The 16,115-nt window shown below is 46.8% G+C and overlaps 1 protein-coding gene across 9 annotated transcripts in view; it reads left to right on the forward strand.

The window, feature by feature from the left end:
* The window catches only part of LOC126984080 (espin-like), a 171,214-nt gene that overhangs the window by 94,854 nt on the left and 60,245 nt on the right, over positions 1 to 16,115 (forward strand). For 6 of the 9 annotated variants that reach the window (XM_050837483.1, XM_050837484.1, XM_050837480.1 and 3 more), the window contains exon 3: positions 15,268 to 15,454. In XM_050837483.1, coding sequence (XP_050693440.1) covers positions 15,268 to 15,454 — 187 coding nt within the window. Of the gene's footprint in view, positions 1 to 1,345; positions 3,976 to 15,267; positions 15,455 to 16,115 lie in introns of those variants that run through there. The other 3 variants (XM_050837485.1, XM_050837486.1, XM_050837481.1) reach the window with 3 other exon arrangements.

Consider the following 16,115-nt stretch of genomic DNA (forward strand, 5'->3'; position numbering starts at 1 on the left):
TCCCGTTCCCAAGTCAACTTCCTACTCGTTCCCAAAGTGATGTTTTCTTCCTCTATAATTTCACGTAACTCCTCTCTCTGCCACTCTCACCCACTCTTCCTTAGCTACAAAGATTTTCACTTGTATGCATTAATGTATAACAATGTGACAAATAAATTATCTTATCTTAACCTTTATTAATTCCTTTCTTCTTGCTCACCTTTCTAACGCCCTTCCTTCCCTCCTCAACCTTCATTTACGCATTTTTTCCATACTCTATACACCCCTCCTCCTCCTTTTTCCTCCATTCTTCTTTAAAAACGTTTATTCACGCATCTTTCCTGTACTCAAAAATACTTATCATCCCCCTTCTCCCTTTCTCCTTCCTTAACCATTTTGTCTCCCTGTCTTCCTCTCCCCTCATTGCTCACCTTTTTAACACCCTTCCTTCCTTCCTAAACCTTCAATTACGCATCTTTCCCACACTCCAAATACTCATCATCCCACGTTTCCGGCATCTCTTCTTGCTCTCTTAGCTGTCCCACCAATGTCTCCTTTCCCAACCTGTCATTCACTTCTTCAACTATCTCTCACCCTTCCTTCCCACCCCGTACCTTCTCCCCCTCACCTGTCCATCGCTTTTTTCAGCTTCCCCTTCTGTCCTTCCTTACTTCACATTTCCTTCCTAACCTTCCCCTCGCTCCCTCACTCTTCCTCGTCCGTCGCATCCTCACTTTTCCCCCACATCTTTTCCTCCTCCCTGGGTAGTGTTGGGTTAAGGTTATTATTAAAAGAACCCGGACAGCGATTCCCAGCAACTCTCACTCTCCCCTTCTCTCTCTTTGCATTCCCCTCTTATGTTGTGTGCGGTGATTTTGTGGCCAGGGTGTGCGGGGGTGATGGTGGCGGTGGTGGTAGTGGGGGGGAGGGAGGGGGGGACGTAAAGAGCTGACGCATTGGCGGTGTTTAGGAAAATTTCTCGAGGAGGTTCAAGGGTGTTTTCTCCAGCTGGTGCGTCGTTATTGTGTGTGTGTGTGTGTGTGTGTGTGTGTGTGTGTGTGTGTGTGTGTTTATATTCAGTATGTAAAGATATGAATTGTGTTTGTTGTTGATGTGTGGGTTTTCTTGCTTTTCTGGATCGCTTTAGTATTTAGAAGTGTGATATTATGTGCTTTCGGTGCGGCAGTGACACGTGAAGGTTTCGTTTGGTGAGTGAAGTGTGATGGCAAGGCGCTGAACTTCTATTATTTTCCCTCTGATATTCATGGTTTCTGATTCACGGCGATTGTAAACAAGTAACAACAAAAAATACTTGACACTTACTCGCTCCACTCGAGTCATTTCATATATGATAACATGCTTTTCTGTCACTGTGCGGAAAAAACTCGGACGCTTTAATCACCAAAGCTTTTCATCTACCCAGTAATGACAAGCTTTTCGTGGCGTTGTCTTAAGTGAAAGTATCTGTTGGGCATTCCGTAGCTATGGGATGCTGGGAATCAACACGGGGCAGCAGAGGGGAAATGCGAGAAGGGGAGCTTGTCCGGTGGGGCGGGCGAGTATGTGAGAGAGAGCGGCTTCGTGAACTGTTTGGCTGTCAGTCGGCTGGTAGCGACGCGAGGCGGTGGGTGGCTGTGGTGCGCTCACTCGCTGCTCCCTCACACACTCGCTCCGACGGGGTGGCGTAAGGATCCCGCAGCCAGTCCCCTCGAGAGTGACAGTCGTGTGTTGTGCCTCGACGTGACATGTGGTGACGGGGGCGGCGGTGGGAAGGCACGTCGTCCAATTTTTCTTGTGTGAAGTTGACGTGACTTTGTGAGTGGTGGAGTGGAATACCGGTGCCCAGAAAAAGGGTTGAGGTGTGAAGCGTTAAGGGGAGTGTTGCGCCGGCCACTCCCTCTCCTGCCTGGGCGAGAGGGACGTGAGGTGAGGAGCCTCCGATAGCAGCAGGGGCGGCAGGGTGCCATCAGTTAGCGGGTGACCAGCCCACCTGTCTGTCTGCTTCCGGCGCTACTGTGGCGTGACGAGAGGGGAGAGTAACCCTTCCCTGCCCCCGCACCCTCCCCGGTGGCACTCCTCCCTGTGGGACATAAGGGCGAGGTGGCGGTGTCGGTGTGCGAGGCAGTGATTGATGTGACTTGCAATTATCGTGAGGCTTCCCGCCGCGTCCCTCTGTCCTTAGTCCCCTGGCTCAGCGTGGTGTGCCTGGGCAGCGGCATCAAAGTAACATCATGCTGCCCCGACGCCTCGTTCTGGCTGTTTCCGCTGTCCTGACGTCACCACCGTAAGCAGCAGCCCGAGCAGCGCCAGAAAACACGTTACCGTATGGTCGACAGCCTCCCCTGCGGCGCCCAGCTGACGGCCGCCGCCCGTCACTACCGGTGCGAACACCTTCCGTTGAGCCGCCCCTCAGGACCTGGCGCGCTTTTGTCAGTGTTCGTTTAACATAACGGAGCGTCTCTTGGGGACCACCGCGTGTTCTCGTCATTGCTCTGTCCAATCACCAGCTTCTCTCCCCTCCAGCAAGGCGTCACACAACGCAGGGACCATTATCGACACGCCAAGCAGCCGCCGTAAGTTCCTTGTGGCGAATAGCAGGAAGGTGAGGGGAGGTGAGATAACACGCCCCATCGACCCTCCCCCTCCTCTCCTCCTCCTCCCCCCTCCGTGCGCCCGCCTCCTCTGGGGGCCGCGGCGCTCTACGCACCTTGTCCACCTTGCGCCTACCTTGTGTCTAGTGATGCCGGAGGTGCTATGACCCTGACCCCGGCCCCCCTGAGCCCCCCTCATGGGCTGCCTCCTGAGCGTCTCCAGCAACACGTGCGTCAATGTCGTGGACTTGGCTGCCGTGGGAGGCCTCCGTGATGCCTCCTGGTACAGGCGGAAAGGAAACTCCGCCTACTCCTCCCGCGGCTCCTCGCTCTACACATCAAGGCGCCGCGGGAGCCGAGGGGAGCACCACACCCCTCGACGACCCCGCCGGCCTGGGATCTTCGTAGCGGACGCTCTGAGAAATCTGCAGCGCGCACACTCTTTCAGGCACGGCGAGTGTTACCTGTGCAATTACAAGAACAAATCGTGTAATGGGGTGTGCATCCACCGCGAGATCTTCACTTCGGTCAAACCCGGCTACTACTCCAATTACTACAACAAGGATTCCCACGTGGGCGGGAAGCGTGGCGGCACCCTGAGGGCGTCACTCCACGCCCTCCCGTCAAGCAGACAGAGCGACGTGTTCAGTGTGGACTCACTCTCGCGGGGCTCCGTGCTCCGGCGATCCCTGCAGCGCTCCGGATCCTTCAAGGCCAAGGCGCGCCGCTCCATGAGGTCCATCACGGCCTTCCCGCCGGACGAGCCGCCGCCTGAGCTGGGCATCAAGCCGCAGGTCTCCCTCCGGCTGTCCCGCCACAGCCTGGGTCGCCGCGAAACCTGCCGCTCCGTCGCCAGCTGGGAGGAGCGGGAGGCGCTGGCCATCTTCCACGATGCCCTCAACAGCGACAGCATCAACGGGGACTCGAACCATTCCTTCAACGCTGATGATGATAACGACGACGGCGATGACGACGCGTACGAGCCCGTCCTGCCGCCGCTGCCCGAGAGGAACAGGAAGGGCCGGGCGGGGGAGTTTGCGGCCCCGTCGGACCTCATCGTTCACTCCGTCCAGACGAAGGGGATGCTTTTAGCCAGTGACTTCGGGCTGGTGAAGAGTGAGCATTCCTTCGCCTCTCCCTCACCACTCTTCCCCAAGTCCCTCCCTTCCAACCCCACCTACTCCTCCATCCTTGACCCCGGCGCCAGCTCAGACAACCTCACCGACTTCTCAGTGGGCAGCGAGGAGAGGGAGAGTTCCTCAGGGCCGGACAAGGCGAAGGATGGGCGTGAGAAGGACCCGGGGTGTTATGGCGCGGGGGCGAGGCATAGCGGAGGTCGCTTCAATGACCCCCTCCCTCCCTTGCCGACTGAGTCACCCAGGGGCGCCTCTCCAGTCAAATCCAGGTGAGGAAATGACCTTCTATAATGACGTCTTTGCTAAGCAGCCAGTGTCTCGCCTTCAAGTGGATTTGTTTTCTTTTGTTCCGTCTGCGAGCTCGTGCGTCTCTGTCTGCTCTTTGTGTTCAGCAAGTCGCTCTTTTTCATCACTTTCTTCTCCGGAAAACGTGTTTGTTGGCCGCTTTTCCGTTGTGCAAGTTTTTTCTTACCGCCAAGAAAGTGAAGAAGGCGGCGATCCTCTGCGGCTTCATTAGTTCATCGCGGTCGAGACAGAATGGAATTGCTGACACGTGAGGGAAAGGGGAGATGCAAGGAAGTAATGAACGAGGGAATTATTTTACAGCTACATTAACAAATTTCACTTTTACTTAACGAAAGGGATGTTGATGATGATGATGTGAAGGGGGAGGACGAGGAGGAAGAGGACGAGGAATAAGAGAAGAAAGAGAAAGGCACCAGCAATAGCAATACAGTAAAATATAACCATGAAATCAACTTAAAACTTCACTGATACATGTTTTTTTTTCGTATCAAAATGTCAAACTCAGCCGACTCATCCCGGAACCCAAGACGCCTCGCTCAAGGCTCTCTATCACCTGGGTCAGTAAGGCTACAGGTGAACCCTCAGGTGTTAGTTAGCCAATCGCTTCCTCGTGACTCTTAATCAGTCTTTCATTAAGGCCTATAATGAGTTGTTTTTCGCGTCTCACCTGAAATCAATTACCTGGTTATAATGACGTTGAAATGACGGTTCTTGTGTGGGTGTGGTCATAGTGAGCCTCCCTATCTTTCGGCCACTCCTCTAACTCTTTTTAGGAGTGAGTAGCGGGCTTTTTTTCATATTTGTTTCCTTTTTTTTTATTCCCTTGAACTGACTCCTTTGCTGTAAAAAAAAAAATTCTCAAGGTAAAGGTGAACCGTTTTTAGTGTTTCACCTGAGTTTCAATGACGTTTCTTGTATTGTGTTCGCCATGTGCCTCACCTGAAGTTTATTACATGTGTTGAATTGGCCTTTCCCGTTTCGCTGTGTTCAACGTGTCTTAGTCTCGTATTCTAGGACACTTTCGGCTCTCATAACAAATATTTTCAAAGGCCACAGAATAGGTTAGTCAGGTTCTCACGAGTGTTTTTGCTTCCATGATTCAAAAGCCTTGTCAGACTATATCACTATGTTCATAAAAATACCCACGATAATTTTTTTTTTACATCAAAGGATACGGCTCAAGGACAACAAAAAGGGTCCAAAAAAAGCCCGCTACTCGCCGCCTCCATAATCCCATAATCTCTGCGAAAGCCTTATCAAATGTGGGTGTGTGAGCCCCGGAATGCTTGAGAAGATGGACCTCGCCTGGTCTGTTATGGATTAAAATGTTTTGTGTGTGTTTTCTAAAGTTAAGGAAGAGTAGTTTTAAAGTCTCGAGTGATACCTATTCCGTGAGTTTAAATGTCTTTCTGTATGTGTCTTTAAGTTCATGGATTGTCTTCGAAATTATCTTCATGTTAATGGAGGATCTTATACGTGGTTCATTTGAAAGCAACTACCTGGGTTAATATGACTCATTTGTGTGTATGTGTGTGTGTGTGTGTGTGTGTGTGTGTGTGTGTGTGTGTGTGTGTGTGTGTTCACCGTAAGTCGTTCAAAACATCATCACCAACACACTAATTTCTCGCGTGAATTCAAAACCTCATTCTTCTTAATTTGCGTGAAGGTTAAAAAAGAAGGTTCAATTTACACACCGCTCATTCGTGACTTCAAAGAGAAAAGAGAAAGATCGATACTCTTCACTAGACCTCACACTTTTGTTCTCTTTATTTTCGCTGCAATGCAAATGTGGGAGCGGGGGTGAAAGCCAGGTAGAGATGAAGCCTATATATTCTCACCTGAGGGGGCCACCTGCTTCTCATTAACCACGCGCAGGTAGCCTCAGGTGCGCCAGCTCTGCCTCCCTAGTGATGTCATTAGCCTCTTACTGTTTCCTTTCTTCTCTCCCGCTGTCTCTCTACCTATCTATCCATTTATCTTCCTCCTCCTGACCCTTGCCGTGCCCTGAGGAGGAAGGTGATCCCCAGAGCCAGATGGTGCAGCAACTAGCGTATGAGGAAGGGTAATAAGAGGAGGAGGAGGAAGAGGAGGCGGAGGAGGCGGAACAGGAGTTACTTGCAGAACTAACGAGTAACTCCAACAACCATTATTATATTACGGTAGTTGATGCGTTTTGTTTTGTTATGAAAGACAGACAGACACGGACAAACAAACAGGAATACGTTATAAAGACAGCAACGACGAATACTCTTCAACAACGAACACTTCCTCACGCGGGAAGTGGATAACCTGCAGGGAGTGGCGGGGCTGCAGGGCGTACTTCGTTGGCGTTATGCGTACCGTGCCTGAAGCCCTCATTATGACCAGACACAGCTGCATGACCCTCGAGGACTGGAGCACGATTTGGTGAAAGGCGAAACCGGGGTTGAGGTGGCCGAGGCAGTCCGTCACCTCTGTAGCTTTCTGGGCGAGCTTCAGGTTTGCCGCAAGGACTTCAAGGGCGACAGCGTGATTGTGGAGGGCAAGAAGGCGAATAAGAAGGAACCCCAAGTCTAGGTCACTGGTTGACTTCGCCATGATGTGTAACTACGAATTCTTGGTCGGTATTTTCAATCGCCTTCGCCTCTCACATCAGCTATTTTCAAAGACCAAAAAGGAGTTGTGTTGTAATGAGTGTTTTCTTAAGGTTCATGATACAGAAGAAGGGCCAAACTACCTGAAGTCATGAAACTATCCCTGGAAATGCCCAAAACTCCTACGAAAGCCTTGTCAAATATGTGAGCTTGGGCGACGAAATGGTTAAGATTATGGGCCAGTTTTCAGTTTCCCATGAAGGGTTAGTAAGCTCCCAAACCAATACCAGAGCCTTCGAAATTTCCTTGTATAGTGTCTGGTGATTATATTTAAGTTCACAAATTTGATGAAACTATACAGGAAAAGTCTTGTGTATTTAGTGTGGCATCGAAGACCTCACCATTTTGGATTGTATGGGATTCTATAGTTTGGTTCGGGCTGTTACGAAGACACTGTGTTGGACTGTGAAATCGGCTCTATGACCCTTATCCTTATGAGGAGTCGCCGCGAAGGATGTTCATGCACCACAACGACCCCGGGCTGTTAAAGCGGAAGAGAAAGTGTTCGAAGGTCAGGGATGTGCTCTCGTTGGGGTTCCTCCTCCGCCGCACCCCGCCGTTCTTTGGTTGGTATTGTCAAATGCTCCCACCCCTCACACCAACTATTTCCAAAGGCCAAAAAAGAGGTTAATCGAGTTCTAATGAGTGTTCTTTTAGGTTCACGGTACAGAAGAAAGCTCAGACTACCACCAGGGTCATAAAAGTACCCCTGGAAGTGTCATAAACTCCCACGAAAGACTAGTAAATTACGTGTTCTTGGGCGCAGAAATGTTTAAAAATATGACCCAAAGTTTGCCCCGCCGCGTAGGGAAGAGATCGCGGAGTGCGGCCAGCGAGCGACGGGCGCCTGCCGCTTAGGAGCCTCCTTTGTTGAAATTGAAAACAAGCTGCGTCACTCCACAAAATAGCCAGAGGAGTAAACAGTTAAAGGTGTTACTGTTTAATCCCAAGAGAAAATACTTACCCCCTATTCTTTTCTCTTCCTTTTATATGTTATCATCCAAGAGGAAAGTAGGAGAATAATACACGTCCATTATTATCTATGTTCATGTTTTTTTCTGTATGCCTGTCTGTCTATCTTTCATCCTGTCTGTGTCCGTCTGTCTGTCTGTCTGTTTGTCAAAATAAACAAAACGCATCAACTACCGTAATATAGTAATGGTTGTTGGAGTTGCTTATTAGTTCTGCAAGTGACTACCCTTCCTACTCCTCCTCCTCCTCCTCCTCCTCCTCCTCCTCCTCCTCCTACTCTTACTCCACCTCCTCCTCCTCCTCTCTTTTTTCCCTCCTTATACGCCAGTTGCTGCACCATCTGGCTCTGGGAGATCAACTTCCTCCTCAGGGCACGGCGAGGGTCACGAAGAGGATGATAGTGAAAGAAAGAAAGAAAAAGAAACAAGGAAGAAAAGAGAGAAAGAAAGAGGAAAAGAAAGATTGAAAGAAAGAAAAAAGAAGAAGCAAAAGAAAAAGAGACAAAGAAAAAGATGAACATCAGCAACAAGAACAAGAATAAAAAAAGAGAAAAGGAGAGAAAAATAATAAAAGAAGAAGAAGAAGAGGAAGAAGAAAAAGGGAAAGGAAATGGGAAAAATTGAAGAAAAGGGAAAGGAAAAGGAAAAAAATAAAAATAAAAATAAAGAAGTAGAAAAAATAGACAGCAACAACAAAGGAAGCAGTAGGAGGCTAATGACATAATCAGTGAGGGCGAGCTGGTCCACCTGATTAGAAGTTACTCGCACTCCTTGCAGACACCTTATTATACAGAGTGCAGCGAGGGCGACTTTGCAGGCCTTCCCACCGCCAGCAAGGCCGCCACCATCTCCAGGGCGGCCCCGCATGGCGACAAGTTTTAAGAGCAACAAGTCCGTACACGCGCAACACCAGCAGCGCCCAAGACACCATCAAGGAAACAAATAACCAAACCCTCAAATGACAACGTGGTGTTATTGTTAATATTTCCACCTGTAGCGTAACGAAGATAATATGAATAGTTATCCTTCAAAAGCGTATAAATGTCAGTACAAAAAACGATGAATTGTAGCAAAAAAAAAAGTAATATCAAACTTTATATGCGTAATGACAATGGTATGTGTGTGTGTGTGTGTGTGTGTGTGTGTGTGTGTGTGTGTGTGTGTGTGTGTAGTTAAGAAATGTCGTTTGCTTTACAGTAACAGCGCTGACTCCTTTAATAATTCCTCCTCCTCCTCCTCCTCCTCCTCCTCCTCCTCCTCCTCCTCCTCCTCCTCTCCCACCATCACCGTAACAAGTGGTGCGTGGGATGGCGCGGTAACGGTGTCCCTTCTCTTCCATGTAACCTTCCGTCCCTCTCTCCCTCCTCCCATGCCCCTCCTCTCCCTCCCCCCTCCTCCCTCCCTCCTTCCCTCTCCTCCTTCCCGCCTTCTCTTCTATGCTCCCTCATTCTTCCCCCTTCCTCTGTTCCCTCTTTCATTATCTCCTTTCCCTCTCATTCCTTCTTCCTTTTCACCCTCCCTCCCTCTCTTCCTCCTCCCCACCTTCTCTTTTATTCTCCCTCATTCTTTGTCTCCCTTCCTCTGTTCCCTCTTTCATTATCTCCTTTCCCTCTCATTCCTTCTTCCTTTTCACCCTCCCTCCCTCTCTTCCTCCTCCCCACCTTCTCTTTTATTCTCCCTCATTCTTAGTCTCCCTTCCTCTGTTCCATCTTTCATTATCTCCTTTCCCTCTCATTCCTTCTTCCTTTTCACCCTCCCTCCCTCTCCTCCTCCTCCCCACCTTCTCTTTTATTCTCCCTCATTCTTTGTCTCCCTTCCTCTTTTCTCTCTTCCATTATTTGTCTTTCCCTCTCACTCCTTTATCTCCTTCTCCCTCCCTCCTCCTTTTGTCACGTTGCCGTTCATGTTTGCTGAGTGACTTTCCTCCTCTTCCTCCTCCTCCTCTTCCTCCTTCTCCTCCTCGTCAAGTACCTCACTGTTGCCACTCCCTGCAGTCACCTTTGTCGAGAGTTCTTGAGGCATATAAGGTAAATTAGTCAAGGCATTACACGCACACTTCGTTCACCAAATCGCCTCCAAGCAGTCATTCAATCCCTCGAGTCGACCGTTTCCAAACACAACACCTCGAGGGACGAAAATCATGTGTGGATCTTGTAGGAGTCGCAGCCTTGTGTCCTTTAATGCCTTTGGGGGATGAAAGTGCAATGTGGGTTTCCTTAATGGGTAATACGTGTTTGAGGAGGAGAAAAGAAGGAGTGAGTACCTGTGGCTTACCTGTGATTCACCTGTCTTGCCTCACGTCCGGCACTCACCTGGACAATGTGGAAGTGAAACGAAGACAGGAAGTGGAAAAAAAAAATGAGATTCGCATGTACTCTTTTTTTAATCTTTGGGTCGTTTGTTCATTATTTTTGCTTTTTCCTTCATTCCTCTTTTACTCTTATTTATTTGTATTTGTCTTTTCTTTTTAGGTGTATTCGTCATTTGCTCTTTTCTGTTTTTACTTTGCTCTTTCCCTTTTCATCACTAAAGGGAGAGAAATAAGGTGAAATATCATACTGCAATAGCAACGCGTGACAAAAAAGTGGAGAAGAACCTCGGAACGATCTCCTTGTCTCTCATAACCCATCGCCTCTTCCATCCCCTCCACCCCGCATCCCTCACACCCTCACACGAAAGCCCCGTCACACAATCACCCCATTTTCACCTCCCATTTATCACATTAATTACCCTCCTTAAAAAAACAACATGGAAAGAAAGAAAGTAAGTAAGTCCAAAGTAATATGTAAGATAATGCGTAGGTTGCTATAATGAAAGAGAGTAGAGGAAAACAACACTTATCTTTTGGCCACTGCTCTGGACTCTTTTTCTGGAGCAGTGAGTAGCGGGCTTTTTTTTTTTTTTTTTTAGTTTCCTTGTTTTTTTTGCCCTTGAACTGTCTCCTTTGCTGTAAAAAGCGAAAAAATCTCCTCTCCCATCCTTTTTTTTTCTTTTTTTTTTGACACTTCGCCTCTTCCTACCCCTCCTCCCCTCACCCCTCCAACCATCACCCCCACGAAAGCGCCTCCACACAAACAGCCCAATTTCACCCCTCATGACGTTTTCCCCTCACAGTTATCACCTCACCCTCGTTACCTGCCGACGCGTGGCCCTCCATCGCTGCCTTCTCACCTGCTAACTGAACACCTGTAGACAACAAAGTGGGGGAGAGGGGAGGGGGAGAAGGGGGTGGTGAGGTGTTGATTTAGATGGGAATTCGGTGTTTGGGGGTGGGTGAGATGAGAGAGAGAGAGAGAGAGAGAGAGAGAAATAAATAAACGCCAATTATGCATCAATAGGTTTTTAATAGGGCGATGTTATTGATGATTGTTTGTGTGTTTGTGTGTGTGTGTGTGTGTGTGTGTGTGTGTGTGTGTGTGTGTGTGTGTGTGTGTGTGTGTGTGTGTGTAACAGTTATAGTACGCGTTATTCAATGCATTATATTTGTATACCGCATATTCTTACCCCTCCTCCTCCTCCTCCTCCTCCTCCTCCTCCTCCTCCTCCTTCGTGACACTGCAAAATCTTCACATCGACAGCTGTTCAACTCCACCCACTCAGCTTTCCTTCCCACCTTCCCACTTTGCAAGCCGCCTAACAATTCTTATTATCCGTATTAGAGGCAGTAGAAGTAATATTAGACGCAGTACCAGGAGCTCTAGCACGCAGAAGTAAAGAGGGAGGATGAATAGGAGGAGGAGGAAGAGGAAGAGGAAGAGGAAGTGGCGTTTTCTGGGGCATATTTATTTTTTTCTTTCTCTTCCTCGTAATATCACTTCACAGGGGGCGGGAATAATTAGTGTTATTATTGTGTATCCATCTGCTACCTCGGTCTTCCGGCCTGCTGTCGTGTTCCTGCTATATTGTTGGTTCTCTGTCTCTTTCTCTGTCTGTTTATTGTTTACGAGTATATGTTTCTATTTTCATCTTAACGTTTCATTTTTAAACTTTCTCTGTCGTATATTCACTAATTTTGCTTTTGTTTTTTCTGTTTTTTACTTTTTCTGTTTCTGTTTCTCTCTCTCTTTCTCTCTCTCTCTCTCTCTCTCTCTCTCTCTCTCTCTCTCTCTCTCTCTCTCTCTCTCTCTCTCTCTCTCTCTCTCTCTCTCTCTCTCTCTCTCTCTCTCTCTCTCTCTCTCTCTCTCTCTCTCTCTCTCTCTCTCTCTCTCTCTCTCTCTCTCTCTCTCTCTCCATTCATCGCTACTGTCCCCTCTCTTTATTTTCGTTCTGTTTCTTTCATTCTCTTCCTTTCGTCCTTCTCTCTACTCTCTCTCTTTAATACTTTTCCCTTCGGTTTGTTATTGTTCTTCTTTATCCCTCTCGTCATTCTTTCATTCCCGTTTATCACCTCTCCTTCTTTGCTCTCACTTTCTTCTGTTGTTATTTTCCTCCTCTGTACCTCCTTTTGTGTTCCTTCATTGTTTCTCTATTTCAACTTTCCTTCTTTACTCTCTCTTCTATTGTTATTTTCCTCCTCTATATACCTCCTTTGCTATTCTTTCATTTTCGTTAATCCATTTGACCTTTATTTATTTTCCTTCCTTTCCTTTCTTCTTCGCTCCAGCCTTTCTTTTTCCTCTCTCTTCCACCTCACTTCCTTTTCTATAGTTCCTGTGCTCTTCATCCCTGTTTCTCTCTCTCACTTTAACTTCTTTACGCTCACCTCTTTCTCCTCATTCCTCCACCTCACTTCCTTCACTCACCCTCCTTCATCCTCTATACCCGTTTCTCTGATTCTCCTTTCCTTCTTAGCTTTCACCTTACTTTCTTCTTTCTCCCTCGTTCACCTTCCTCCATTCACTACTTTACTTCTTTACTTCTTTCTTATTCAGTCTTCCGCCTCCATCAGACTTCACCTCCACCAGGAAGACAAACACTTCAGCCACTCCTTCGTGCCTTCATTCCCTCACGCACTCATCAACCTCCACCTTGCTTGCCTATGCCTGTGTGTGTGTTTGTGTGTGTGCCTGTGGGGGGGGTGGGGGGGTGCCGGGGCGTGAATATATGCACGTATCTGCCTCTGTATAAGTTTAAACGTTGGCTGTGGCTTCTTATGAGTAGTGAAGCAATTATCAACGTACCAAAACATCAGATACACGCACCAAGAACGGTAATTTTCACACCTCTTCACCGTAACCTTCAGAATGTCATGGGAGTCTCGTTGGTCAAGGAATCTGAGGCCGGGAGTTTTCTCACCTGCAAATGTTCTTTAAACGAATGGGATACCTGTGGGAGAGAGCCAGTCACCTCACCTTCCCACCCTCACCCACTCACATTTTCTCCCACCCAAGCCTCTCCCACGTTAATTGCCGGTGTTCTATTGAGATAACAGTCCGTGGGTGATGATTAAAAGACCGCCTGAGTGTTTTTATATACTTTTTATTGGCGTAGAGAGAGACAGGTGAGGGACTGATGGACGGGTTCAGTTTTTTGTCATCATTGGGTAGCTGTAAAATCGAAACTTCAATCCATCGCTCACCACCACTACCCCTACAACCACTATCACCACCACCACAACTAACTCCACTACCTTTACTGTAAGCGCAAGCATCACTATTTCCACTACCTCTACTTTATTATAAGGTAACTACACAACAGGAAAGGCAATAACAACAAGTACAACAAAGCCATAACAACCTTAACCAGAGTAACAGTAACTACCACAACCGCTGCCTCTACTACTACTACTACTACTACTACTACTACTACTACTACTACTACTACTTTGCCAGTCCTCGAATTTTCCGAACCACAGGATTCTATTGCCTAATTTTATTGTTCATTGTTGCTACCGGTAGTGTGGTTGCCCGCTGACCACTCCTCTTCCACCCCTCCGCCCAACATTTCCCTCCAGCGTTCCCTCCCTCCCTCCACCCCTCGCCCTTCCCTCCCTCCACCCCTCTCCCCTCTTTCCCTTCCTCCACCCCTCGCCCTTCCCTCTCTCCACCCTTCTCCCTTCCCTCCCTCCACCCCTCGCCCTTCCCTCCCTCCACCCCTCTCCCTTCCCTCCCTCCCTATGCTTCCAGATTCATTACCTCAACCCGTTGCCCCCTTTTTTTCCGTCTATTTTGAAAGTGTTATTATTTTCTTTTTTTGTTCACTTTCTTTTATCATATATATTTTTTTTGTTATGTAATTTTTTTTTCCTTTTTTTGTCTCATTCGGTCCGTCCTTGTCCTGCTTCCTGTCATCCTGTGTTGTTGTTTTTGTTGTTGTTTGTTGCTATGCTTTTTTTTTTTTACTCTCTCTCTCTCTCTCTCTCTCTCTCTCTCTCTCTCTCTCTCTCTCTCTCTCTCTCTCTCTCTCTCTCTCTCTCTCTCTCTCTCTCTCTCTCTCTCTCTCTCTCTCTCTCTCTATCTATCTATCTATCTATCTATCAATCATACTTCAGCACGTTATATATCTACGGTTACATGAGCCATACATTTATCTGTTCCGCCCAATCTCGTTCCTGTGTGATGGAGTTTGTAAATTCTTCCCACGCTTCCTTCCTGTTCCTAAAAAATAAATCACACTTCGATGCCTAACGTTACTTCGCTTCTCTACAGCCTTTTTCCACCTTCTAGTGTTGTCGGAAAGGTATAATTTGTCGATTCTTCCCACGCTTCCTTCTTCCGTTCCAATCGATATCTAACGTTACTTCTCTGCTCCTCTCTACAAGTTTTTTCACCCGTCAGTTTTGGTTGGAAGGCTCGCTCGTGATATTTTTTATTTATTTGGTTACTCTTTTATGTTTTCTTCCTCAATGTTCTTGCACTTTAGTCTCCGTTTGCTTCCGTGTTTTTTTTTTTTTGTTTGTTTTTTAATTGTTGTTTATTTATTTTTGTTGTTGGAAAGTTCGGTTATGGTTTTTCTTCTGTATTTTGTATTTTATTCTGTATTCTGTTTTTTTTTTCTGTAAGTGTTATTGCACTTTTTATATTTACTTCCGTGTTTTTTTAATTGTGTATTTATTTATTTTTTTATTAAACTCTCCTCTATCTTTACATTTTTAGCTCATTTTTCTACAAAGTGCAAGATTATGAATAACACACTTCACTTTATCTTTAATGTTCGTACACGGATTATAGACATCAGTAACTCAAGCACATTATATTATTTTCTTTTTGTTGACGTGTACTCACCCTGAACCAGTTTTTCATCCCATTCCTCCACACATTATGCAACGGACACTTCCACACCTCTTTAATGGTTTACACACCACAGTAACCCTGCATGTTATGACTTTTTCACTATGTTCCTTTACACTCACCTTGAACCATTTTTCTTCCCATCCCTCCACGCATTACGCAACTGTTTCCTTTGACACTCCCACTTTTCGTTTTCTCCTTTTTTATTTTGAATGTTGATGCATGTTATATTTTTTTCCACGATGTTCACTTATAGCAACCTTGAACTCGTTTCTTTTATCCCATTCCTCCACACATAATGCAACAAACACTCACACTCCTTTTATTTTTAATGTTTGTGCATGATTTACATATAGAGTTTAACATGTTTACCTTGTATATATATTTTTTTTTCACTATGTTTACCTATACTCACCTTGAATCACTTTTTCCTCCCCCTTCACAAATTATGCAACAGCTTCCTGACGCTCCCCTTTCCCCAGCAGTGCCAACGCCCAGATGGACAACGCCGTCACCCCCGTGTACCTGGCGGCGCAGGAGGGCCACTTGGAGGTGCTGCAGTACCTCGTGGACACTGCCGGGGGGCGCCTCGACTTGCGGGCCAAGGACGGCATGGCCCCCATCCACGCCGCCGCACAGATGGGCTGCCTCAACTGCCTCAAGTGGATGGTGGGTGTTGACGGTCACGGTCTGGCGCTGACTGGCCGTGTGTGTGGAGAGAGAGTGATCGGTATCCTGACTGATCGAGAAATAGATAGATGAATTGACTGTCTGATTAATTGATTGATTGATTGATAAACAGAGGGAGATAAAAGAGAGAGAGGAGAGAGGGAGAGAGGGTGATAGGTAGCTTGACTGATAGAGAAATAGATTGATGAATTGATTGTCTGATTAATTGATTGACTGATTGATTGATTGATTGATAGAGAGGGAGATAAACGAGACAAGAGATAAGAGAGGATAAAATAGATTAGAAACAAGAGTATGAAGAAGATAAAAAGTGATATAGAAAAAAAAAGAGGAAAGCGGGAAAAATGAGATAAACAAAGATAGAAAGAAAGAAGAGGAAAAGGGAAAAATAAAGTAGAGATCAAAAGGCAAATAAATAACTAGGTAAATAGATGTATAGATAGACAAATAGATAACTTGATTTAGAGGGAGAAAGAACTTAAGAACAAATACAAACATAAACAAAGCAAAACATAGTGAAAGGAAGATTGATGAACAGAGACCAGCTGGGGACGACAGTAAGAGTGGACATAATCAACGCAAAAAAACAAAAACAAAACATATGGGTGGGATAGACATGTACAATCAGTCACGAAAGTTG

Source organism: Eriocheir sinensis, chromosome 55, assembly GCF_024679095.1.
Source record: "Eriocheir sinensis breed Jianghai 21 chromosome 55, ASM2467909v1, whole genome shotgun sequence".
NCBI lineage: Eukaryota > Metazoa > Arthropoda > Malacostraca > Decapoda > Varunidae > Eriocheir > Eriocheir sinensis.